The sequence below is a fragment of the Euprymna scolopes genome, chromosome 3 (assembly GCF_053919585.1).
Source record: "Euprymna scolopes isolate OS-2025 chromosome 3, ASM5391958v1, whole genome shotgun sequence".
In the NCBI taxonomy this organism is placed as follows: Eukaryota; Metazoa; Mollusca; class Cephalopoda; order Sepiida; family Sepiolidae; genus Euprymna; species Euprymna scolopes.
In genome coordinates this window covers 128,843,663-128,870,503 of record NC_136484.1, presented here as the reverse complement: position 1 = coordinate 128,870,503, position 26,841 = coordinate 128,843,663, and the positions used below count along the sequence as shown (strand labels likewise).

The window sequence follows — 26,841 nt, the reverse complement described above, 5'->3', positions numbered from 1 at the left end:
GACTATATTGTAATCAGCTGGAAAGCGGGCAAATGGAACAGAGTTTCACAGGCGTGCAGTTCTAAGCTATATATATATATATTTGTTATTAGCAGGCTGCCTGGCGTTGCCCAGTTGTGAAACATGCTTAAATATGATATTTTAATTCATGCAGATTTCATATTTATTATTATACAGACAATTCTCTATCGATTATTATATTGTACCTAATATATAGTAGTGATTTCAAAAGTATTAAAAAAATGAATTGTGTGCCATGAGCTAGAATCGAAACCAAAACATATAGTTTTTCAATATTATTCATTAGCGTATGACCTAAATTCATACTTATAAAAAACTACAAAAAATAAAGTTGTTTACCTTAGAACCTTTAAGTAATGTATGTGCAGAAAAAAATGGGTATAGTCGTCTTATGCCAGACCAGGATCAATGTTTTATATTTCAACTTTGACCCCTTAGCAGCTATTTTACCTACGAAAAACCAAATCAGAAGTGTGCTACAGGTTCAAATATCCTATATATCAAATTTCAACTTTGTAGATCAATATATTCAGAGAAGAGTTTGGTAAAGTTTTTGCACATAGACCGACAAGACTATATATATATATATATATATATATATATATATATATATATATATATATATATATATATATATATATATGTGTGTGTGTGTGTGTTAGGTTTTCATCTTAAATGTTACACAATTATTCAGAATGTAGAAACTATGCATAAATAGAATTCAGTGTGATATTAAAATGAAACCAATCATCTAATAAGAAACCATAAAAAATAAAGAAGTAATTAATTAACATTCGTTTTTCAAAAGAATATGCAAATTAGTTAACCTTCATGTAGTTGCTCGCACATTCATGACTGAGTATATTAAGAAGTTCGTTTTAATAGCTCTTAAACTCAACTTTATAGGTATATAGATTAGAACTAATTTTTTTTTTTAAAGATTATTGCTAAATGCAATTCTCATCTATTTGTTATTTGGACTACTATTCTTATTTATTTTTTTTATATTCCAAACATTTCAGACAATTTAATTTTTTAGCTTCTTCTTCAAATGCATCTCTTCTAATTGGGAAGCCTTCTAGTTGAACCTGAGTATCTTTATGTCAAACTCCAGAACCTGTACAGAATTTTGGACTAAACTCTTTATTTTATCCATAAGAGTAGATTGTTCTCATTCCATCGCCCACAATCAGATAAAAGTGTTAATTTATGTTTATTATGTTTTGGTTAAACTAGATTGCATATTGATATGAGAATTCTCATGATAGGTTTCTAAGCCTTACTACTTTGGTGCTGCCTCATAACAAATTGGAAGCAGGTGTTTTTATTGGTGACATAATCACTAGAAGATTTCCTTACAGGATTAATGGGCTCTTTCTATTCAATTCGGGTTTTCATCAGAGTTTCCTTTTCCTAAATGCATTGTCTTCCCTGCAGTTGAGGAGTTCCATCTACTTCCTCTTTGGTAACCCTATGGAATATTGGATGGAGATTAACAGGTGCTTTCTAAGGTATTACAATATACTCACATAGCTAATTTAAGTTATTCTTAGTTATTATCATCTGTAGTAAGGATTGAACCTTCAACTCTGACAAGACTATCACTTAGAATTGATTAACCAATGCTTTTAATCATTAAGCCATGTGGATACTACCGTTCAAGAAGTTGTTTCAAGTTGATCGTGTATCAAAAATAATCAACATACTTACTCCACTGGCTCTACTAGTGCATTATGCTTGCCACATGATTTGGATCTGAATTGTTGTAGATATTTTAGAGTTGTCTTTCTTTTGAGATTAGTTGCTCTACTAAGGCTTGAGAGTCTAGCCACAATAAAAACGATCCAAGTCAACTTCCATGAATAAAAAGATTTTCAGTAGCATATGCACATTATTTGGAATGTACTGAGCCAGACAATTTTGAAGCGGGGGTTGTGGGATATTTGGTTAATAGAGTGCAGAGTGAGATGCAAAAATGTTGAGAAATTAAAATCAGATGTGTTAGAATTTTAGCTTGGTTACACATTAAGTAAGATCCTGAGAAATAAGTGGTGCTTAGATTTCTCGTTTTCACTTCTGAAGATATTCAAGAAGCAATTCCTAGTTAAAAGATTAGAAATCTATTTAGTTAAACAAATGAAATCTAGTTTAAAGTTTAAATTCTTTTTGAATATACTCGTCTTCTAATAAAGATCAAGAGTACTCTTTGAGACAAGATTGTGCTACAACGTAGGACTTCATGACTATATTTTAAACTGGCAAAATAATAATGAAACTGGTTACAGACAATGAAATGAAACTGAGTGGAAAACTACATCTTTTTTACTTCACAAATTATAAAAGTTTAATGTAAAACTAGAAAGTATCGATTTTAAAATTTAAAAAATGCAGAATTTCAATCTATAAAATGTGTCACAGGTTCAAATGAATTCTCCCAAAATAAATTAGCAACCATTTTGACTAGTACATTGGTTGGCTCTAAGAAAAATCATATAAAAAAAATGCAGATTTGTTGTAAGTTTATTCATTTGAAATTGATCTTTTTGAATTTGAAGATAACCTTTTTAAAATTTAAACTTGAGCTCTTTGATATTTTAAATTGAGCCACATAGTGTTATGTTATACCCTGCTGCTTGAGGTAATTTTCTTTTCTTTCGTAGGGAAGGATTTCTATACAGGGAGACATTTTCCCTCAATCTGAATCTCTCCCGCCTGTAACAAATATTTATTAAATCATGCTTTTATTTAATTCAAAATTTAGCTTTTTGGAAATTTGAAATGTAGTTTTTCAAAATTTGAAGTTGACCCAATGAATTTGAATGTATTTCACTCATTGTATTTTATTTACTTGAGTTTTAAGTTTTTAATACACTTTTCTCTTTTCTTTTTTTAGCAGATTTAACTATTTAATTAAACAAAAAAATGGCTGAAGAATGCGAAGAATGGACCCCAAGTACAGTCGATAGACTCCATGAAATTATAACTTTCCCATCTGCTGGATTCATGATGGAACCCTCTGACGACTATAATGAAGTCCTTCCAAATATCTTCCTTGGTGACAAGTAAGAAATTATAATTCACTAATAATGATTATAGAAGTACCATATTTTTAGACATATAAGATGCACAATTTTTTAAATATCTATGCAAATATCAAAGGTCAGATGGATTTCTTTTTTGAAAAGCTAAGGAATATAGATGAGAGCTTCAAAGATTTCTCTGACTATTTTCTAGGAAAACTTGAGTGTCATTCTTGTGGAGGAAAACTCATTCTACAAAAAAAATAAAAACAACTTATTAAAAATTTATTTTTTTCCAAACAATTCCGCTTATTCTTTTTTTTTTTTATTAATATTAATAACAGTCAATTGCAAACATAGGCATCATAGTGGGGTGCTGGAGGGTGTCATCAGTAATGTCTCTGTGTGAATCACTAGAGAGTTTTGAGTCTTTCAACATCATACTCTCTTCACCACGCTGGCCAGATCAGAAAAGATCAGACTCTGATCTATCCTCTTCTAACGCACTTTCAGACATTAGATATCTATAATGTTTAGGCACCACACAAACTCTCCTGGCTTGCTCCTCATTTCTGACTGCCAAAGCCAATTTACATAACATGGCAAACCGAATCAAGATTTTTCTCATTTTTTTCCTCTCTTGTTTTTGTCATTTTTTTCCTCTCTTGTTTGTTGTTTTTTCTTAGTAAAATATTGTTATAAAAAAAACCTTTGTTTAAATAATTTATGGCTAAGTAAGGCGATGTACTTTATTTAGAGTAATAAAATGGGTTGTGAGATGCTAAAAAGAGCATAAAGAATTCAAAAACATTCAGTTAAAAATATATATACTATATTCATATAAAAACATACATTTAAGCTCTTTTGTAAAAAGGTGGTACAAAAATAGTTTATTTACAGTTATAAAATAATAAATTAGTGTAAAAATAATTTTAAATTTCCAAAACATCAAAATGTATCCATTTGAATTTTTACATTTTGTTTCCATTGTACAAGTTTGAAATGGATAGTCCTGGCAGTTTGATGATTTTTCTAATCAAAAGTCGTTTTCTAAATAGTATGAAGAAACTATGTATCTTCTCCACCAGAAAATATTGTATTTTATTGAAAATTATAATTATTTGACATTATCAAAAAAAAAAAAAAAAAAAGGATAAAGAAAAATAATAATTTGGGCACTACTATTAAAATAATTATTTATTTATTTGTTTTATTGGGATCAAATATATTTAAAAAAGCCCAATTATTTTCACAGATGAAAGAAATAGAGTTCAGCATAATATCACTCAAACTCCATGCAGGCATTGTGTTTTTTTCAGCATTAAATAAATGAAAAAGTGTTGACATACCATACAAATAAAACTAAACAAAAAATATTTGCTTTCTATGAACAGAAATAATAGAAATAGTATTTCTTATAAAAAGTGAATAGTTAGAATAGTTACTTGTTGAAATTAACATTGTCATGCATTAGCTTATTAAATCTAGATAGTATAGGGCAATAGGTGTGGAAAAAGGAGACTGTTAACATAGTCACATTGAAAGAGTGAATGAGAGTTCTTACAACCATTAAGGTAGAAGGGTCATTTGGCAGAAATAAGGAAAATATGGGAGGAAGTGATGAGAATGGACTCGCGAGAAAGAGAGATGAATAAAGACTTGGCCAGAAATAGGTTAGTTTAGAAGTCATTTTCTAACATATTCCAGAATGTAGAAAAATGTTAAGGTGAAGATGATGATGATGATGATGATGATGATGATGATGATGATGATGATGATGATGATGATGCTACTAGCATTTTTCAATCTGTTTATCCTTCATATTATTTGGATTCTTTGGACTACTGTTCTTCACTATGCCATGCAAGAACCCATAGCATAATGTATATAGTACTTGGTAAAATTCATTCATAAAGTTACACTGTTCTGGAGGATGAAGGTTCAGTCTTCAGTGTAGAGGAAACTCAAAGATGCAATTGCAAATTACTTAGAACTTCTATTCAGTCATGACTGACTGAATGAAAGTATGCTACCCCCATGAAGTAAATAATGGGTTCCGTTCAAAATTCCATCCAGATTCCTGAATATGGCAGAAACATTCCCGAGTTTCACAAGATACACCTGAATAAGGTCAGAGGTTACATTGACCAAAACATTGCAAAAATGACACTCAAGATGAGAACAGTTGTTCAAAGAATCCAAGTAATACGAATGTAAATGTTTTTTAAAATGGCTCAATATTTGTGTTATCTTTTCATACAGTAATCCAAATAAGCCATCTCGTACTTACAATATAAATGTAAACAACGAAAATTACTGCATCAGTTTATTATTTATTTATCCTTTACTGACAATATTATGCATATGAATAAAAAGTTAAAAGTGCATTAGCTTATCTCACTTGTACTTGTGGAATCCTTAGTAACCTTTTATCTCCAGTTGAGACATGCTAGTCTATACTCTGTTTTGATGAAAAGCTCAAATTGTAAATGAGAAATGATCAGAAAAGATACTTTCAGTGTTGCCTGTATATTATTGTGAATAAGGAATCATGGGAAATGGCAATTGATTAACGATTTGGCATAGATAACTAAAAAGGAAAAACAAGTTCAAACTTATGAAATTTTTGAAATTCTTAACTGTCTGATTTGGTAAATGTAACATTTTTATCAAGTTTGTAAAATAAATATTTCTAAGCAAAATTTGCTAGCAAATCATCAGATAGGTACATCAGGTTGTAGAATTACTGAACTTTCGATACAAAACTTTGAACAGAAATTTAGATTCTGATTGGTAACTTCTATCTTCAGTTTTTGCAAAATGTGGTTTAATATTTTAATGGAAAACTGTCTTTGAGTAAAATACTTAAATTTGAGAGAGCGATAACAATGTTATATGCTAAAGACAGACAAAATAATGAGTACAAAAACAAAAAGATTTTTTTATATGTTTACAATAAAGGTTTACATAGTTAGGAAAACAGAATATTTGTTCATATTTGAAAGTCCTTGTATAACAAGGGGGATTTATTAGCTGAGATATCGAGGAAGCCTGAGTTGATAATTTAAGGGCTGTAAATGATCCACGAGTCTGGGAAATCATAATCAAAACTTCTTCACTCAATTACACAAATTACATTTGATTAAAAGTTATTAATAAAAGTCAATTTGTTCATTTGTTTTCATTTTAATAAGTTCAGTGAAAAATGTTAGGAGTATTTAAAGGAATGAGTGTATATATTTGTTTTTGATGAGCAAGCAACAATATTAAAAAGTTAATAAATTTCTGTATGTGCGTGAGGTGAAAAAAAATTATTATTTTAGCTTTCCCATCACCTAACAGACGCAAGGGAAAACTGGCATAAAGCAGATGTTAGCTCTGTCATGGACTTTGGCTCAAACTTTTTGTAAAGGAAACATCTGTTGTTTTTTTTATGCATTCAGTGTGAATCAAAATTACAAATTTTATAAATTCAAAGATGCATCTGATTGGCTTAAAATGTTTTTATTTGTTTTTACTAATTTCAGGCGAGTGCATGTGTCAAGCCATACATGCAGAAATGAGTTTAGGCATTTTTATTTTGGACATCAAAGAGTAAACTTCATCACTACACTTTCATCTGATTAAACTATATATTGTTATGGATTTTACAGACATTTTTTCCACGATCATCTACTAGTATAAGTATTATATCTGTAGGATTGCTTGGACAAATAGGTATGGTGTTGGAAACCAGAAGCTTGTTATGACTCCAAGTCAATAACATCACTGATGAGTTGTGTATTAATAACAAAACCCAGTCTTTGCTTAATGCATAGATGTATGATATATCTTTTTCTTTAAGATACTGCAAAAATTATTTAGAGTAAACATTTAATATTGATTCCTTTGTTCGATTAAATAAAGAACACCTTTGCTATGCAGAGCAGAATATAATAGGAAATGATTTCCCACTTTAAGAAAGAAAACTCAAATCTAAATCAGGGATGTGCAATCTTGTTACATCCCAGTAACACAGCCTAGACAATTTCAGTCCTTATTAACTTTTTACTTTTGGTTATTCTGACAAATTGTGAATAAAATCAATATATTTTTATGTATCAATAAACTTTGTCATTCTTTTGATATATTTTATCTACTACAGGAATCACTAAACTTTGATGACCTAAGCCAAATATTTCTGCAAATCAGAGCATTTTGTTTTCAAGTCAGTTTTTCTCAGGATATTTACTCTTTACACAAGTAAACAATAAGTTAAGTAATCATTAAAGAGAAGCTAGTGTTGGAATGATTAATTGGAATTGGAAAAAATCAGGAAACTTTTGGAGTATTGGATTGGAAAAAAGTTGGCCTAATTACCGATTACAACAGTGGGTAGAAGATGAGTTCTTGCTGTGAAGGTTTTACAAAGAAGAACTAAAAATTGGAGCTTAGTTGAACACCTTCCATCTTCCATAGTTCATACATTTTCGTATTGTATTAGAGAATAATTGAATAGAATGTATCTGACTAATTTTGAGCTTAGATTTACAAGTTTCTTAGTTGACTTCCGCAATTCTCATCTCACTTAGTCCCACTTTTTGTATGAAATTATGCCAATGTTTTAGATAGTTATTCTTTTGGTATCACCTTATTTATTCACTACAGAGATCACAAAACTTTGTTCTTTTTTTTTTTTTATCTCAAACAGCATCTTGCCACTTGGAACATAAGGGGCTACTATATTTGTCTCCTACTGGTGCTACAGATTGTGCCTAACAGGGGACTTCTGCAGGGTAGTACAGTCATGCAGAAACCAGGAAAGAACTCCGAAGTTTAGCAAGAGAAGAAACTACTAAAATAGGTTTTCAGCATTTCAACAGTAAATGGGTGGGGTTCTGCTGGTTGGCAGGTTAGTCGGGAATATATATGTCTAGGAGAACAAATGCAATGAGTTCATCAGAACACATTCCATTAAAGTACTTGTAAAACAGGCACAAGGATGTCGCATTGCAGTGATGGGACAGAGGTTAGAGCTTGGCCAATAGTGTGGGACCTATTAGATTTGAGATTCCTATCCTGTTTAAGAGTGGAAGACTAATGGTAGATGCTCCAACCTGTACAAATATTCATCAGTGTATTTTGTTAGAGTAAAGTAGTTCAGTTAGTGTTTAGCAATAGTGACGTACATAGGCTTTTGTCCCATGATCGACCTAGAAGAGAAAGATTGTTGCAAAGATCAGTAGATAACACATCTTGATGTTGACACCTGGATTTTTACCAGAGCATTATAAGCAAGATAGTTCTGACACTACTATGTTGTAATCACCTCTATCATGGCAAGAAAGGTTAGACTTGGAGGGGGGGGATAAAAGTCCACATGTATAGAAACTAGACCAAGCCCATTTCTAATATTTAAAACAATTTTATGGCCCATTTTCGTTAACATATAAAGGGAAGGAATTGAGAAAGTTCATCGACTGTTGAAGTCTACACACAATTTATCTTGAGTGAAGATGTCTGATGCTCGGAAATCCCAGCAGATCCTTTCATTCAACAATTACAAAGAACATTTCCAACCACTGATTGTTATGAATATCAACACTCTAGCTGAGCATTCATCATTCAAACTCATTGGTCTAACATTCATTGGTAACATAAATTGGAATAAATACATAGAAGACATTGGCAAGACTGCTGCAAAGAGAGTTGGCTGACCTCTATCATGCTACAAAATACTCATGCTTAACAATATCCTATATTTCTGCAAAGCTACCATTCGCCCAAGCATAGAATATTGTTGCCATGTATGGCTGTGCATCAACCTCTCTATTGAACAGCATCCAAAAAATAATCTCCGATCTAAATAGACCCACACTGTCAGCTTAGCTTCAAACCTTGTCTCATCACAGTAATGTCGCATTTCTGTGCTTATTTTACAAGTACTTTAATGGAATGTGCTCCCCTTGACATAAATATCCCTGACTAACCTGACAATCAGCAAAACTTCACGTTTTCACTGTAGGGTCTCCCTATGCCAAAAAGCCTTCTACTCTGAAAGTTTCTTCTCTTGAACCGCTGGACTTTGGAATTCCTTCTTTGTAATGTGAACAGGCATCTTGCTGCTCAACTCCCTACTTATTGTTCCTGTAGGTGTGGTCCTTAATTCGCAGTAGCCCCTTCTCTCAGTGGCAGTTTGCCAATAAAAGCAGGAGAGAAAGGAAGTTAGTAGTGTCCAGAAGTCCAGAAGTTGGACAATGAAAAAGTTTAGAGAGTCCATGAGTAGGATAAATATCTTGTATATAGAGAATAATTACAAGTTCATATTTTTAAGAATTTTTTGTATGAGAAAGTCCATATATATGCATGTGTTAAATGTCCACGCTGGTATATGTATGTGTTTTGTGTTTGAGTCTACATGTGTACAGCTGTTACTTATGTTGGATTGTGAGTCTTCTTGTTGAACTCAGGGCAAGATAACCCAGCAAATGAGAGTGCGTCCCAAAAGAGACATTTGGGTGTTGAAAGATACAGCATGGATGAGTCAGATAGCTGTGCTGTTTTACAACCAAAAAGAAGAAGAATTGTAGGGTGGACTATCCTTTGATAACCTTCAGGGACCTATTATCTGATCGCATGAGAGTTTGTTTCTGATTGGTCAAACCAGAAACGAAGTTATATGTTTGCACTAATCAGAGTCAAGCATAGATGCAAAATATTGTTAATCGTGGCTTGTTATTTTTGTTGCTTTTTGTATCCTACTGGTGCTACAGATGAAGCCACTTGTAGTTCATGAAAGAGACAATCCAATGAAAAAACTTTTCCAATTTGATGCAAGATTCATTTTTTTTTTTTAATTTTTGGTTTGCAGTTTTTAAAAATTTATTTTTAAAATTTTATTTTTTAGGGTCACTTCCCTCAAAGTTTACCTACTACGCCGGTTTAAAAGTGACTCACGTTCTGAATGCTGCCAGTCGGGACAACAGAATACCATGTGCAGAGCAATGAAGAATTGTACACAAATGCAAAATCAAATATTTGGGCATCGAGGCCACAGATTTTATTAACTTTGATTTGACACCATTTTATGAACAAGCAGCAAATTTTATCGAGGGTGCTCTCGACAGTGGAGGTTGAGTATAATTTTGAATATAAACATGCTTTTGTGTATTATCATAGTGAAGATTTGGTATCTGTAATTAATTTAATTTCTCAAAAATATTACATCAGATTTGCAAAGATTTTTTTCAATTCTGAAATATTAAGAAATAATGTCTTATTTTATAATTAACTAGCAAACGTTTTGCTTATTTTAAAAGTATTTGAGGGAGGGAGTACGCTTTCTAAATCGTAAACTTTACAAAAAATAATGTGTTCATGTTACTCACTGTATTGCCAAGAATATATATTCCATAATTTATAATGATTAATTTGGGTATCTCATATAGAAATGTGTGTGTGTGTCTTTTATATATACAGTAGAACCCTGGAATGTTTTCCACCCCCTGGTTACAGTATTTGCCCCACCTTACAGTGTTACTTATAATGTTATTTGATTATATACATGAGTATTATATATTGTACTGTATTTTGTTACTAATTTTTAATGCCGTATCCTGGGGTTCTTCTCTTTCTCTCTCTCTCTCTCTCTCTCTCTCTCTATATATATATATATATATATTATATATATATATATATATATATATAATGAGAAAGAAAAGTTAAAACCGTAAGTTGAAATTTACAAATCCAAATTTATTGTTTGACTAAATACTCCAAAAAACAATTTACATATACATATATATATATTAGGTTGGTGCAAAAATAATGTTGTTTTCTGATGTTCAAGTCAAAAAAACATTATTTTTACACCAACCTAATATATATATATATATATATATATATATATATATATATATATATATATATATATAGTTATACCAATTAAAAAAAACTAGCAACGTTGTGGGTGTTTGTGGCGTATTTCCCAAGTTTTAGCTGGAAATACAAACAAGCATTTGTCCTTTATATAATGGATAACAATAACCAATAAAATGACTTTTCCAATTGGCTATAATGTTTACTATTATGGTTGCTATTTACTATGGACTTTCTACACTACTAGAGAATCACTGAAAGCGAATACCCTTTGGCCATATATGTCAGGTCCATTGGAACTGGAGTGCCAGTCTGAATGACCAAAGAAGATGACAATTCTTTTTATTGCAAATTGAAATTTACTAATGTGAATGTCAAAGAAGAGAAAATACACAGAGCCAAAAATTGACATTTAGAAAATGGCTGAATTGACAACTTGACAAATACTTTAGCAATTACTATCATGACTTTAGTTGGCTTACCAACAAAATGAATGCTTAATCTCAGAGCTTATCTTTTACTATTGCTGAAAATTCACCCATTCATCATGGCACAAACTATATTGTACTCCTTCTATTCTGGTGCTACCAGACAGCCTTGTCTGGCTTCCTGATCTAAAATGCACCAAACATTAATGTTATTTTTTTTCTTTCCTTTTTGCAAAATTAAATCACGTTCTGCAAAGTCAAAAGCAAAAATGACAAATTTCCTCTACAAAACAACCAAATCAAACACCATACATAAATATTTAAAGATATAAAGAATTTGAAACATAAAACTTTTTACCAAAATTACTGGATTCGGCATTAAAACGTTTGATATGCTTATATTCCGCAGAGAAGCAGTCCTGTTACAATGTGTTCGACATATGGAAGCTTCTTGGAAAGAAACTGTTCATAGAGATTATGTTTGGTTTTAGGTACACAGACGAAGATATGAAAGTTTTTTTACAATGATGGTGGAGAGTTGAGTTCTTGGTGTGAATGTTTTACAGGGTGGGTGGGAGAGATTGGAGCTAGGTTGAACACATACTATAGAAATAGTGATAGAATAAAGAGAGAGAGAGAGAGAGAGAGAGAGAGAGAGAGAGTTACAAGATCTCTTCTGTGAGAAAAGGGCTATTTGGAACAGAAGAGATCATCTCTCATTAGATTGTGAAGTCAATTTTATACTGTCAAATTGTAACATTTCAGTAAACAATCAAAAGTTCCGGCCCTGTCGGTGGGGCATTAGAATACACCGACTGCCCCCCTGCCGAGGGTAAAAGTCCCTCAATGGGGGTCCTGGATATGACCTTAAACTATATCCAGTGGTGAGGCCCCAGCTTGTGGGCTTTGGGGAGTGTGGAGCCACCCTTTAATTACCATTGCTCTCAGGTCTACTCTGATCCGGAGTGGTAGTACCTGTTAGGGTTCCAACTATGGGTTAAATAGAAACCGACTTGAAAACAACAAATATATTCTATTAAAAATTTTTTCTTCAAAATCTTTGGATTCGGCATTAAATAACCCGAAAAGTGTTGATATGCCGTAAAACAACCAACCAACCAACAATCAAAAGTTCAACAAACGTTAAATTATGGGACCTATATGGGAAGCATATGCTGTTTGCAACAAATATATACAATTACAATTACAATGACTTAATAAAAGTCCTTCTGTTTGACACGTGTGTGCTCTGGTCTTCATTCTTTTTTAATATTCCCATGTGTAGCTGTTAATTCTCCAGTAGTTAACTCAAGACAAATAAAACTCATGTATGAAAACAGAAGGAAACTTGTTGGCAGTTTTAAAGGCTGTGAGGAGAGAGAGATTTTTTTACAAGGGAAGAGATGAGGATTAATTTCTTCTAAAATAAATGCGACAATTTTTTTTTACTTGATTTCCTTAATTTAAAATTGGTCGACAAGCAGACAGTCTCGAGGAGATTCACTTAGATCCCTACATCTTGTTTCTTGGCTTCTCTCACATGAATTGCCTTGGAAATTCTGTTCTGATCCCCAAACATATGATCATTTCTTATGTAATCTGACACCTGCTTTTAGTGCATTTTATTTACATTTATTTTATTTGTATTTATTTATGAACCTTTGCATCAATCACACTAAGTACCCTGGGTCCATCTCTGTTCACCACCAGGTTGTTCTAGCATGCACTTAATGAAACATTCTCAAAATTGATACTAGTTGACATAATCTCTACCTACCGGCATAGAGTCCCAATATATAACAAAGGGAAGAAAAGTGCTTTCAGTTACACCTTCCCAGATGTGACAAAATGGCTGCCTTTTTTTTATAAAACCTTAGATTTGCAGAACATAATTCTGATAGACTCATTAAGAAATATAGCTGCTTTCCATTCTTTTCATCGAGTGGAACATACAGTAATTGAGTGAGATCTGTTATATAAGTTTCAATTTAATTGGCAAAATTTAAAGAAGAAAATGAGCTTTGATTGGAACAAAGATCACCAATCAACAGTCTGCAAACTACATTCAGTACACTGGATGCTTTTGTCCGGCCAGTGATTAAAAATGTAAACAGGAGCAAAACATAGAAAGCAATTAAAAAGGTGGGGACAACTTTTCTGATAAAATCATGTGTTACCCCCGTTTGACAACAACCTCTAACTCCAATGTTGTCTGGCATGAATTTCTTTTTTTTCATTTTTTCTAGTTCTGGCCGTGTTATTGTCTTCTATGCATTAGCGAGTGCTGACAGGGTATAAAAACTAAAATGCAACAAAAGAAAAGAAAACACAGACGCCAACACTTTATGTAAATATTAGTTGCACTCTGTCTGACAACATTGTGAGAAATTACCTTTTATGCGCTAATGTCCATATTTTAGTTTTTCTGTCGAGGCCGTGTTCATCAGTTAATTAGTTCATTTTCTCATCTCCTCCTCCAAGCCAGAACCCTGTCCTCAACCATGGCAATTTCCCAGCCTCACACAAATTTTGTCCTAAATAGCATTAACTCAGTTGCTTAAATAGCCGATTTCATCATCAAAGAATATTCTAACTTCACATCCAAACCTGATCCTCAAAATCGTCATGGACATGGAATATGTGCCTTCGTTATAGAAAGCTTCCCCTGAGGCAAGGAGATCTCCAAAGAAGATCCCAAACATTCTTACATGTGCTTTCGAGTAGCATTTACTCACAGCACAGCATTTATATTTGCCCTCTACCATTCTCACCATGATGGAATAGCTATCTTTAAGAGTATCGCTAAACATATTTATCATCTCCTGTCTGCTCATCCCTCAGCCAAAATTCACATTTGAGGAGATTTCAGTGTTCACAATGTTGAATGGCTAGTTCACTCAAACAAAACAGATGATGAAGAGAGGTTTTGTCATGCTTTCTCTGTTACTTATGACCTAGCACAGGTTTTTAACGAACACACTCGAGTACCCTATGATAAACAATTTGCAAGTCTTGATCAATTTATATGATTTTTGGAATTTGATATTTTCGTTTTGTTATGGGCATGCACATCATGCAGATTTTTATTTACTTTTGTTTTTTAATATTGGGGGAATTCTGGACAAGGACTGTAATTTGTTTAGATATTACACAGAAATTTAGCAAGGAAAATAGAAATACATTTTAAAAACTAAAACGATTTAATCAGACAGTAAATAAATAAAACAAAATAAACAGAAATTAAATTAAAAATGAATATAACATTTACATGCCACATATTTTCATTATGCAATGTTTAGTCTTTGATTTGCCGCAATACTTTGTTTTCTGTGATCCTTAAAAATAACAACGACACAGTCAACAAACATAAACTCGAGGCAAGGAGTATCCCGAGATTAAGAAATAGAAACAATTAATCCTTTTATGTTTCTGAATTTTTTAGATGAAGATTGCTAATTTGTATTATTTGAATTATTTGGACTACTGTTTTCATCATGACTAGAAAATTCGATAGAAAGATTTCCAAGTTTAAGAAGATACACCTGAAGAAGGTCAAAGGTTACATCAACCGAAACATTGTGCAAATGACACTCAACATGAGAACAGTAGTCTAAATAACACAAATTAAATGATCTTATTCAAATTGTTGTCAAATCCACTTGCATACATGATGCTGACGGACATTTTGCAAGTCGTCAGGTTGTTAACCACAAAGAGATAGGAATGCTGAATTGTCAACTGTATCCTCAGTAATTACTGCCTTCCATAGTTGTTGTTCCCTCACCACGTGTTGATGACAACAACTATGGAAGGCAGTAATTACTGAAGATACAGTTGACGATTCAGCATCCCTATTCCATCGTGGTTAACAACCTGACAAAGGCCAGAGAAATAATTGACTGAAATGTCGTGAAACAACGACTATAAAGATGAGGATAATAATCCACAAATAAATAAATAAAATATATAAATTACTCATCTCAAAGAATTCCAATAATTAAATAATATTTTGCAAGTCATCTTGATTTTTTCCTGACAGCTTGTCCTGAAGTGTACTCATCCTCATTTCTGTCTCTGCTAAGATCTTCAGACCACTTGATTGTCTTGATAAATAATAAAACCTCCAATCATCATGTTTGATGATGACGACGACGATGACAATGATATCAATACTCAATGGCTGACTGAAATAGTTTCCGAATGTTCACATCAGAATTACCCCTACACTCTATGTTTATAAAGACTGCATCCACTATAGCATCTGACTTAACTGATTGGTTAACCATCAGCATAGACAACTAAATACCTTCCAATAAATTCCAACAGACACCGAACATCCAGCCATGTTACACCCCTGTTGCCATTATACATAGAAACCACTGGCATAAAGGTCTACTAAAGATTAAGATATCTGGAAATGTCTTCTCAAACATCAAATCCTTTCTCTCTGATAGGGTTATACAAGTAGTCATTCATGGGCAAAAGTTTGAAGCTCAAAATATCAATGCTTGCATGCCTCAAGGATTCATCATAGGTCCAACTCTCTTCCTTATTTTCATAATTGATCTCCCAAATCACATTCTATTATATTATATGCAGAAAACACTACCATTTTTGGCAACACTTCAAAGCCCAAATGACCAAGATCTCTCTAAGTTTCTCTCATGGTGCAATGGGGGAAAGTGGCTGATTAATTTTAATGCATTCAAAACCAAGCTTCTATCTTTTCACCACCAACACTCTGATCCCCACTTGTCCTCAATTGATATGAATGGCTCCAATCTCAAAGAAGCACCCTGCTTGAAAAACCTCTGGAACTGACCTTTACTCCTGAAATAGAAGACCTACATCAAATCTGATATGCTGCCAAAGTCGCTGGAAAAATGGTTGCGTCATTCTACCACTCCAAAATGAATTTCACTCCCAACGCAATCTTCTACATGTACGAGAGTCAAACATGTCCTAAAATAGATTATAGGTTTAGAATTAACTAATACTAAGAATTATAATTGAAACAAACTTGATTATAACAGTTAAGTGAACTTTATTATGTATGGTTTCAAATTAATAAATGATTTAATATAACCGTAAACTGTAAATTGTTTTTTTTAGTTTAGTTTAGTTTCGTATATGCAAACATGTATAATAGTTTATAATTATTGATGTTATTTTCATCAGTAGACATACATTAATTCGAATTAATAAATTTACTAATTATTAAATAGATCATTTTGGCAGAATATTCCTAAATTAATAGAACATGTTAGTACGAATAGATGGGTTTAGTGACTTTATTTCTAAAATTCAAAATGGCGTAATGGAAACACATTATAAGATATTTACAGCTTCTCTTCCAATTTTCGGATTTTAATCATGTCAAAACGCATTTTACTTCCTTTCGACGTATTGATTGTTGCTATTTCTTCTGATGAGTTAGATTCACTGATTGATATAATAATTAAGTGATTGATTTTGCGCTATGAAACAGACACTGTCAAGAATTGTAAATGTCAATTGAATTAAAAGAATAAATTACAAGATGGTCAACATCATGAACTTTGGAATATAAACTTTTTGTCATTCATTCATTATATTGCTCTGTAATTACATTGAGCTTCTAAAATAAGGATTATTATAAGGAAATAAAATATATTTCCAAAGAAATATATATATATATATATATATATATATATATATATATATATATATATATATATATATATAATGGCATAGTTAATATATGGAAAGTGAATAAGCATATAAATAGACTAAGTAAAATAATAAGACAACCACATCTCTAAAGACAACTTATATTTTGATCGTGCAAACTGACTTTAATCTGAGATAGAAAAGAGAGCCTGTTCACATGCTTATCCACTATTCCATATATTAACAATTTCATTTTGTCTGAAATTTCATTTCATGTTTGACAAAATGTAAACAAACACTTATAATATGACCCTGAGATATATATATATATATATATATATATATATATATATATATATATATATATATAGCTTTAAGGAAAAGAGAAAGATCAATTCCACAAAAGGAGACTTATCCAGATAATGCCAAACACAACAATAATTATTGAAGCTTATACAATAGGACAACAAGAGTGTGAAATGAAGACACAAAACTATATATTGGTAGATATAGAATGGATCATTTATTGAATAATGGAATACAGGCAAAATTTGGGGGATAGAAGGAACTCTTTATGCCAGGGCATTTCGAAGCCTAACGCTTCTCATCAGAAGAGTAGAGAAGGTGCTAGGTAGCATGGGGGAGATGCGGCGTCTAGCGTAAGGTTCGTTAGGGATGAAAAAGATTAAGAGGAATTATAGAGTGTTGGGGGAAGCTTTAATGAATTCTAAATAAATAAGGAGAAGCTTATTATATGTAGTATGATATATAAGAATATATATTGTCTTTAACATAGTATTGAGATTAAGGGGTATATGTATTATGGTTAAATAGGGGGTGTATTGTTGCTGCGTGGTAATTTATTTTAACGGTTTATGGGGTGTCTATTTTCTATGGAGTGGGTAATTTTTGATTAATTGGGGGATGGGGTTATGTAAGGTTGTAAAATTGAAAGGTAATTTGCCGCAGTATATTTATAAGTTTCTACTGTTATGATATAGGGAGTATGATCATAAGGGGGCAGACGGAGGTTAGGGTGGCAATGACTATGAGTGCGTATAACTTGATGTAAAGGTTAAGTATACATATTGATGTTAAAATGGGGGAGTAAGAAAACCATAGCTACTTATGAGAGTGGTAAAAATACCAAATAATAGTAGGGTAATTATAATAGTACGGAAGATAATAGTAATGACAATTATAATAATAGTAGTAATAATAAAGTTGGAAATAAATTAGATGTAAAATTGAATATGAAAAAAATTTAATATTAAGAAAAATAAAATAAAATAAATAAAATAAAAATAAAGGATAAATTAAAAGTAAACATTAAATATAATGTTACCAATTAGTTGTGATAAAATTAAATTTAAAATTACTGTTAATAACAGTGAAGATGGAGATAATGGTAGCAATTATGGTAGCAATAATAATGATATCAATTATAATGAAGATTATAATAATATTATAATAATAATAATGATGATAAAAACAATAATAATGATAACAATAGTAATAGCGTTAAAAACAGTGCAGTAATAATGATAATAATAAAGGCAGTAGTAACAATGCTTCTACCACCACCTCCAACATCACCACAACCGTTACCAATAATAATAATGTAAATACTGTTAGTACTAAATTATTAGGGGTGCGTAAAAGAAAGGGATACAGACAGGTGGAGGGGGGTTAAAATAGCAGGAAATGGGGTTGAGGAGTGAGGGGTGAGTGGACTCGTATAAAATAAAGTAAAATAGAGCATATATATATATATATATATATATATATATATATATATATATATATATATATACACACACACACATATATATGCATACACATACATATATCCATATTAAAAAAAAAAAAAAAAAAAAAGTAGATGTATAATAAGCTGGGAAAGCGTAAGAGTTCGGTGAACAAAAGGCCCGTGGGTTTAAATTAAAGGATTGCTTCACTAGAAACGGAGTTTCAAGTGTCCACCTTAAAACTTTAAATTTCTTGAAGTTCGATTAGAAGGCCATCAAATTTTAAATGATCCATTCTATATCCACCTATATATAGTTTTGTGTCATTTCACACTCTTGTTGTCCTATATATATATATACATAATATTCAAGCACGATAGTGGACGACATTCTTATTTTAGCTGAAAATAATGAAATGATATACCAACTACAGTACCTTTTTCAAAAAAACTCAATCCTTAAATTTACACAAGAGTTGAATAGTAATAATAAAATTTCATTTCTTGATGTCTTTATTGACACGTCCAATAATATTTTTAACACTTCTGTATATAAAAAAACCAATGAGCATGAACCCCAGCCTTCTGAACTTTAAAAGTGAGTGTCCACAAAAGTACAAAATAGCCATAATAAAAAATTTATTAAATCGTGCTAAAATGATATAATTCACAAAAATAGCACTACTAAAAAACATTAAACAAGTACTCATCAATAATCATTTTCCTAATTACATTGTTGATGAACAAATAAAACAAATGCTACAATCCCTTGAAAACCCTCATAATAATATTAGCCGCAATGCAAACTCCATTAATATATTTTATCAAAATCAAATGACACCTAACTTCAGAATCGAAGAAAATGCAATTAAAATATCGTACATAGATACTTGACGCCTTTTGACAGTAACTCTAAAATTAAATTTATTATTTACTACAAGAAGTTTAGAACACAAAACCTTGTAGTTAGAAACAACTCCTCACCGATTATAAAAACGTTGGAACAAGCCAATGTAGTGTATAAATTCAAATGCTCTATAGGAAAATGTAACTCTTAAAATAATACACACATTGGGCATATAACGACAACGTTGCTCCGGCGAATAACCATACAGCTAAATAATACTAGTGCTATATATAAACATTTGATAAAAGAACATAATTGCCCCCCCTCCAATCTTAGAAAGGTCCTCATTGACAACATAAAAATCATACAACGTGCTTGACGCCTTTTGACAGTAATTCTAAAATTAAATTTATTATTTACTACAAGAAGTTTAGAACACAAAACCTTGTGGTTAGAAACAACTCCTCACCGGCTATAAAAACGTTGGAACAAGCCAATGTAGTGTATAAATTCAAACCAACGACAACGTTGCCCCGGCGAATAACCATATAGCTAAATAATACTAGTGCTATATATAAACATTTGATAAAAGAACATAATTGTCCCCCCCCCCCTCCAATCTTAGAAAGGTCCTCATTGACAACATAAAAATCATACAACGTGAAAATAATATTAAAAAATTAAAAATTCTTGAAGCGTCATATATTAGAACCCTTCAACTCACTATAAATGATATTGCATTCGAGAAAAGCAGTAACATTCTAAAATGTCTTGCATAGTTTGTAGTGGACAGGCTTTGTTAATAATATTCACAAACTTGCTGATTTTAATACTCAAATTTTTAATCAACCTATATTTTTGATCAACCTTTCATCGACTCTATATATTTTAATATATCACCTAACACCATTTACTGTATATTTTAGTTTTCACTTTTAATTCTCATTTTCACTCATTCGCACTTTTACTTCAACATCTGAAGATGATTCGTGGACAAATCAAAAGCGCTCATGATAGCAACAATTATGGAAGTTTTATTAATATTTTTGATTTTGATATAAAAAAAGATTATACTGAAAATCGAAAAATTAAAAGAATCATAAAGCAAAGTGCCTCTGTTGCATTTAATAATATTTGCTTGAATGAAAAAATGCTGCCTAAATATACACAGAATCCCTGGACATGGTCATATTATAAATGTTTGTTTATATTGTTACGATACACGTCTCGAGGGTTCCAACTTGGAATTTATTCCCAATTACGTATCGTATTAAGAAAAGAAAAAAAATGTAATATGCTGATTGTGGAATGTTACGACCCAAATGGCAAGGTAATCTAAGGTTCTTTTATCAGTTCCGTCGTTAAATAACCCAGAGCACAATTCAACAAGACAAGAGGAAATGACCGGACATAACAAGATTATACATATGTATTTATATATCGTTTGGAATAACAAGTGCTGTATGTGCTCTCTGCTTATCTTGGCATTGTTTCAAAGTCATCCAGGGATTTTTAATTTTTGTTCTTATTCAAAACAAGCACCAAAATTCCAATACAGTGGCCCCTCTACATACGAGCTACTCTATTTATGAAAAATTTGGGACATGAGCTGTCTTCCAAGCAAAAATCTTGACCTACATACAAGAGAAAATCCAAGTTACGAGAGTTACCAGATGCTACCGCTAGGTGGCCGAATGGTTGAAACTACCCAGCATCAGCTCGTTCCAGTTAGCACGTGTGTTTCCTACCATACAGACCTGACCCTGTACTCTTGTGTTGTTGTTTTTATCACATTGCTTCTCCTTTTTGTGACCCTAACCACGAATTCACTTCCGTTAGCTGCCACCGTCTTCCTGCGTGGTAAATGCTCATAATAAACTCGCATTTTATTTCTTTAATATCATCTTATTTATCTTATTATTGTGTTTTTATGTTTAATTACTATTTGAATGTATTTTTAAAATCAGGAAGATGTGTTTTATTGTTAACTAGCCTGGGTGCCCGGCATTGCCCAGGTGTTTGGAGGTGCGTGTTGAGCAGAAAAAAAAAAAAGTTGTAGTAGGCAGGCAGGCAGGCAGGCAGGCTCAAACCTGTACCGCGAAGGAAGAAAAGAACATGAAAAAAAAGTGACATCTTCGCTGTTGCATCCATCGCCAAACCAGAAGTGACATAGGTTTAAATTAAGGCTAGTCAATTGAAAAAGGGGGATGACTTTCAAAAATATCGGTGAAAAAAGCGACCCCTCCTTGCAGTAAAGTGCCCAGTTGAGGATGAAGGAATTGATGTTTTTAGCCAATTTTTCGATATTTGTTATCCGAAGGATTGAGCTTCAAAATGATACTGATCTCGTAAAAATCTTTCGCCTCTATCGAAAGTTTTAGGCAGACATACAAACATACATACATTTAAACAGACAGATGAGATAGGAGGGATTAATTGGTTTTTAGTTATTTCTTATAGGAAAATTTGTTTGAAATACAAGAAATTCTAGATATGAGCTCCATCCGGGAACAAATTAATCTCGTATATAGAGGGGCCACTGTACATGATTATTTATCAGTTATTTTGTTATTTTAAAAATATGTTACTAATGTTTTTTTTTTCTTCATAATCCAGGGTCAGTGTTGGTCCACTGCAGACAAGGTATGAGTCGATCTGCCGCTCTTCTCCTAGCATATATGATGATTAAAAAAAAGATTCCACTGGAGGAAGCTGTTCGCATCATCCGTAAAGAGAGGGAAATTTTACCAAACGAAGGATTCTTGCAACAGTTGATTGATTATGAAATCATGTTGAGAAAAAAAGGACATTTTTTAAACCAAGACAAAAAGTAGAGTCCCAATCAAGCAAATTTTTTTCAATAAATTTTTATAAAAACAAATTTCACTTGGTTTTTGCTTTGTGTTCCTCTTCATTTTTTTTTTTTTAACTATTGAGTCACTATTTGCCAAAGCCAACAGCAACTCGAGGACAAGTGTTAAGCTTATCTTGTCAACTGAAATATGAGGATTTTTATTCACATGCCTCTGGACAAAGGCAAAGTCAGACACAAGATCGGTTTTTGACTGGGGGATATTCAACCTCCTAAAACAGGATACCCTGAGTGGGATAAAAATAAAAATTGCCCTAGTCAAGAAGAATTTCTCCTTCAGCTGTAGACAGAATAGATATTACATTTTGATCATTGGCATCTCACATACATTTGCATACATGTTCAAACGCTGCTCTTGGTGCTAATATAATCGCTTGACTGCTGCTGATATTTACCCATGCGCTCGTTTGCGCTCTGTCACATTAGGACGAACGATTAGGTCTCTTAAAGAACAAAAATAATGTAAAAAAAACTTTTTTCATCCTCACCCTAATTTTAAAAAACAATATAAAAAAACTGTTTTTTATTTGTTTTTTTTTTGTTTTGTTTCTTTCTTTTCACAGTAACCCTAAACTTACTCTAACTTTATTAGTCTAGTTCATAAGCTGTACTAGTACAAAACAAAACAAACTACAATTTATCAAAACAAAACAAAAAAAGAATTAAACAAACTAACTTTCTTGTACAAAAAATTATATAACACTTGTTTCATTATATTTTCTTCCTCCAAAAAAATAAATATTTTTTCATAAAATTTTTCATACAGTGACTGTTTCTTTTATCTTCAAATGTCATTCATTATATTAATTTTGATTTTGAGGCAGATAGGAGACATTTCCATTCTACATCTCCTGTTTTTCCATTTAACAGAAACGTTTGCATTTCTTCAGCAAATATGGTGCTTATTTAGAATTAAACCTATTTTAAAAAACTAAATTGAAGAAAAATCTTTATGATGTATATACCTATCGGAATGAAGATGTCATATTCCAAAAATCACGTAAATTGATCAAGTGTTTTTTTTTATATAGAAAATCAGTTGTTTTATGATTTTTAATGATTTTAATCGAAAATTATATCCATTACAAGACTGATTTTTTGAATTGTGTTGTCTCCTCCTTTATTTATTAAACATGGCGAATCAAAGCATAACATTTCATTTTGTCATAAAATTTGATTTTTTTTTTAGTTAAAACAAAAAACTACTTGATCAATTCATATGATTTTTGGAATATGATATCTTTGTTCTGTGATGGGTACATACATCATAAAGATTTTTCTGTATTTTTGTTTTGAAAATAGGTTTAATTCTAATAAACATCACAAAAATTTCATTATCCAACATTTCACTCCAGCTATAAATTCTTTGAATTATTTATTTGCAAAAAGTCGTCATCATCATCATCATAATATTCGGTTTTACATCTATTTTATATTTATGTGCTGGGTGACTTTTAAAAAATTACTTCCAAGCAGACCTATCTCTGCCCAGGTTTTGATCCTTCTTTCTCTCAAGTTCATCCTTATCACTTCATCTCATTTTCATTATGCTTCCCCTGTGAACGGAATTTGTTGCTTCAACTGTTTTATATCTAACCCAAGGAATTTCATTCATTCTTTCAAATGTGACCATACCATCAAAATTTCCTGCTCTGCACACATCTTATACTGTCCAAATTTCATCTTCCACTGAGCTCATCATATGTCTTTAAGACTATCATTACCCATCTATAATTCTCATATCATTTCTCTCCATGCAACGCATATCCTCAACCCTCACTGGTCATATTTCACTTCTATAGATCATACTGCATACACATCTCAACAATGGTGATAGTCTGCTGGTTAGTAATGGCAGAAATTCCTTGAACTTATTCTATCCACTCTTAACTCTTGCAATCATACTAGCGCCTGCGCCTCTCTGTGCTCTAATGGTATCACTAAGATAAGAAAGCATTTGAACAATCTCAATACTTTTGCTATCCAAATCTGAATTCTAATCTGTTTCTATTGTCTTACACTTTTTTGCACAGAAACTGGTCATCATTTCTCAATCAGTAATTTCATTGCGCATTTTGTGTACAAAATGTTTCCAAGCACTACAAAAAAAATAATAAGTTGCACAAAAAAGGTAAACAAATCCTCTCTCGGCTGACTGTAGTGCAATAATAGATCCGTGATCAGATGGATCTGCAATGTGGAATCTGACCAAACTCAGTGCTTCAGGTTAAAAGGATGGTAGTAGCTGCGGCACCTCTTGATATCCAAATAGGGGATGGCGATTGCCGTTGTTCTGCTTGTCATGCTCTGCCTTCCCTATCACCACTCAATATATCTGCAGTGGAGCGATTCCAGACATCCTGATGGCAGTTTGGTCGGTTTCAGGTTGCCGGTAATATCTTGTTGAACTTGACTTTTGCAGCAGAATAAGCCCATGGCATGGATTTAGTCAGTCAAAGACAAGAACAATGAGGCTCTTCTGGTACCCCCCAAAAAATAAACCTCCCAGCAGGCTCTGAACTCCCTCGAAAAGATTGGGTTGCACTCAACTGGGCTGGAGTGGAGGTTTCCAAAGCATGTGACAACCTGCCCAAGCGAGGCTATGTACAGAACACTTTGTGTCTTTGTGGTGGTGATATGCAGACTATCGCACACATCCTCACAGACTAAGCAATGCATGCTCCAATAGAGTGAAATGCTATGCTGATAAATGGTTTAGAGAATTTGCTAAAATCATTACACTTGTTCAGCATAGAGGTTATCCTAAGGATGAATCGATTACACTGATATGGTCACATGGATCATTCATTCCACTGAATAAGCTATAGCAAAGCATAGATTTCTTAAATTGCAGGAAGGTTGGCTGGTCAAGGAAAACTTGGTAGTAAGTGATTAAACAAGATAGCACAAAATGGAATTTGCAGACAGCTGAACAGGAAAAAGTCGGGAGTGAGCTTGCATAATACCAAAAAACATTTGACCCTAGAACAAGGGAAAAGTGACATTAAATGAATCAAAGAAGGTACAAGGCTTTCTCCTTGCCTAATTTTCACAAAAAAAATCACTCAACTAGCTAAAATCACTATATATGTTTTCCCCCACTCTCTATCTGTCCCTAAATCTAAATACAGTTACTATGAACAAAGCTTCTTTCCCAGAACTGCTCGCCTTTGGAATACTATTTCGCTAGCCTGCTTCCCAGTTGAATACAACATGGTAATCTTAAAATCCAATGTAAACAAGTTCTTGTTGAGCCATCCCCATAAATAATCAAATTCTACCCAATTTACACCATTAACAATTACTACATTATCACCTGAAATTTATTAACCCTTATCCTTGAGTGGCCTTCTGGCCTTGATAATTGGTGAGACTGAAGTAAAAAAAAATGTAGTGTGTGTGTGGAAGGGGGTCATTGTTGGTTTATCCTCCTCATAACTAGACACATTTTAATGCATTAATCCAAACAATGAAAACTACTGACACCTGAAAGTATCTTATACCTCTATAAGGCCACCATTCGCCCATGTATGGAGTATTGTTGTCACATTTGGGCTGGTGCATCTGCTACTAGTCTCTCGCTCCTAGACAAGGTTCAAAAGAGAGTCGCCAATCTGATAGGCCCTGAACTGGCATCTAAGCTTCAGCCTCTGTCCCATCGACGAAACGTTGCATCCCTCTGCCTGTTCTACAAGTATTTTAATGGTGAATGCTCTGATGAACTGCAGACACTTGTGCCCCCACGACGTAGACATCCTCAACAAACCTGACAGGCAGCTAAATCCCACCCCCACACAGTAGAGATCCCTAGATGTAAAAAAATCTTTCTACTCCAGTAGTTTCTTCCCCAGAACCGCTACACTCTGGAATTCCATTCCAGGTTCCTGCTTCCCTAACTGTACTGACATGCAGAAGTTCAAGTGCAACGTGAACCGACATCTTGCTGCCCAAATCCCAACATAATGCCCCAGTAGTTGCTGCCCCTGATAGTAGCCCCCTAAACCAAAGTGGCAATGCGCCTTGTTTGGGGTGAAAATGTAATAAAAAAATAAAAAAATGTTTCTTTCATTCTTTCACCAGTTGTCCATCAGTTTTCCTTTGCATACCATACATTTACTACCCTACTTAAAATATCTCCAAAGGTTGAAAATCAGTTTTATTTTCAAAGATATTTACAATTTAACTGGAAAAAAGATGTGGAGTGAGATAACAAAAAACACACCAAATGTAAGAAAAACAAAAGACAAAAAGAAAAAAACTAACTACAGTTAGGGCAGCTTAGTAAGACCCTTTCTCAATTCTTTCAAAAAATAGACCGTCCACTGTTTTCTGGCTTGTTTAGAATAAAAAATAAGTAGGTCAGCACCAGACAAATGTGAAGCAGAGATATCTTGCCAAAA

General features: G+C 32.6%; 1 protein-coding gene across 1 annotated transcript in view; it reads left to right on the top strand.

The window, feature by feature from the left end:
- Positions 1 to 22,450, top strand: part of LOC145262422 (dual specificity protein phosphatase 3-like) — a 77,308-nt gene extending 54,858 nt beyond the window's left edge. The window contains exons 2-4 of the mRNA XM_080119816.1: positions 2,915 to 3,083; positions 10,031 to 10,152; positions 22,186 to 22,450. Of these exons, the coding sequence (XP_079975942.1) occupies positions 2,944 to 3,083; positions 10,031 to 10,152; positions 22,186 to 22,403 (480 nt within the window). The 5' untranslated portion in view covers positions 2,915 to 2,943 and the 3' untranslated portion in view covers positions 22,404 to 22,450. The remainder of the gene's footprint in view (positions 1 to 2,914; positions 3,084 to 10,030; positions 10,153 to 22,185) is intronic.
- The last annotated feature ends 4,391 nt before the right edge of the window (positions 22,451 to 26,841 follow it).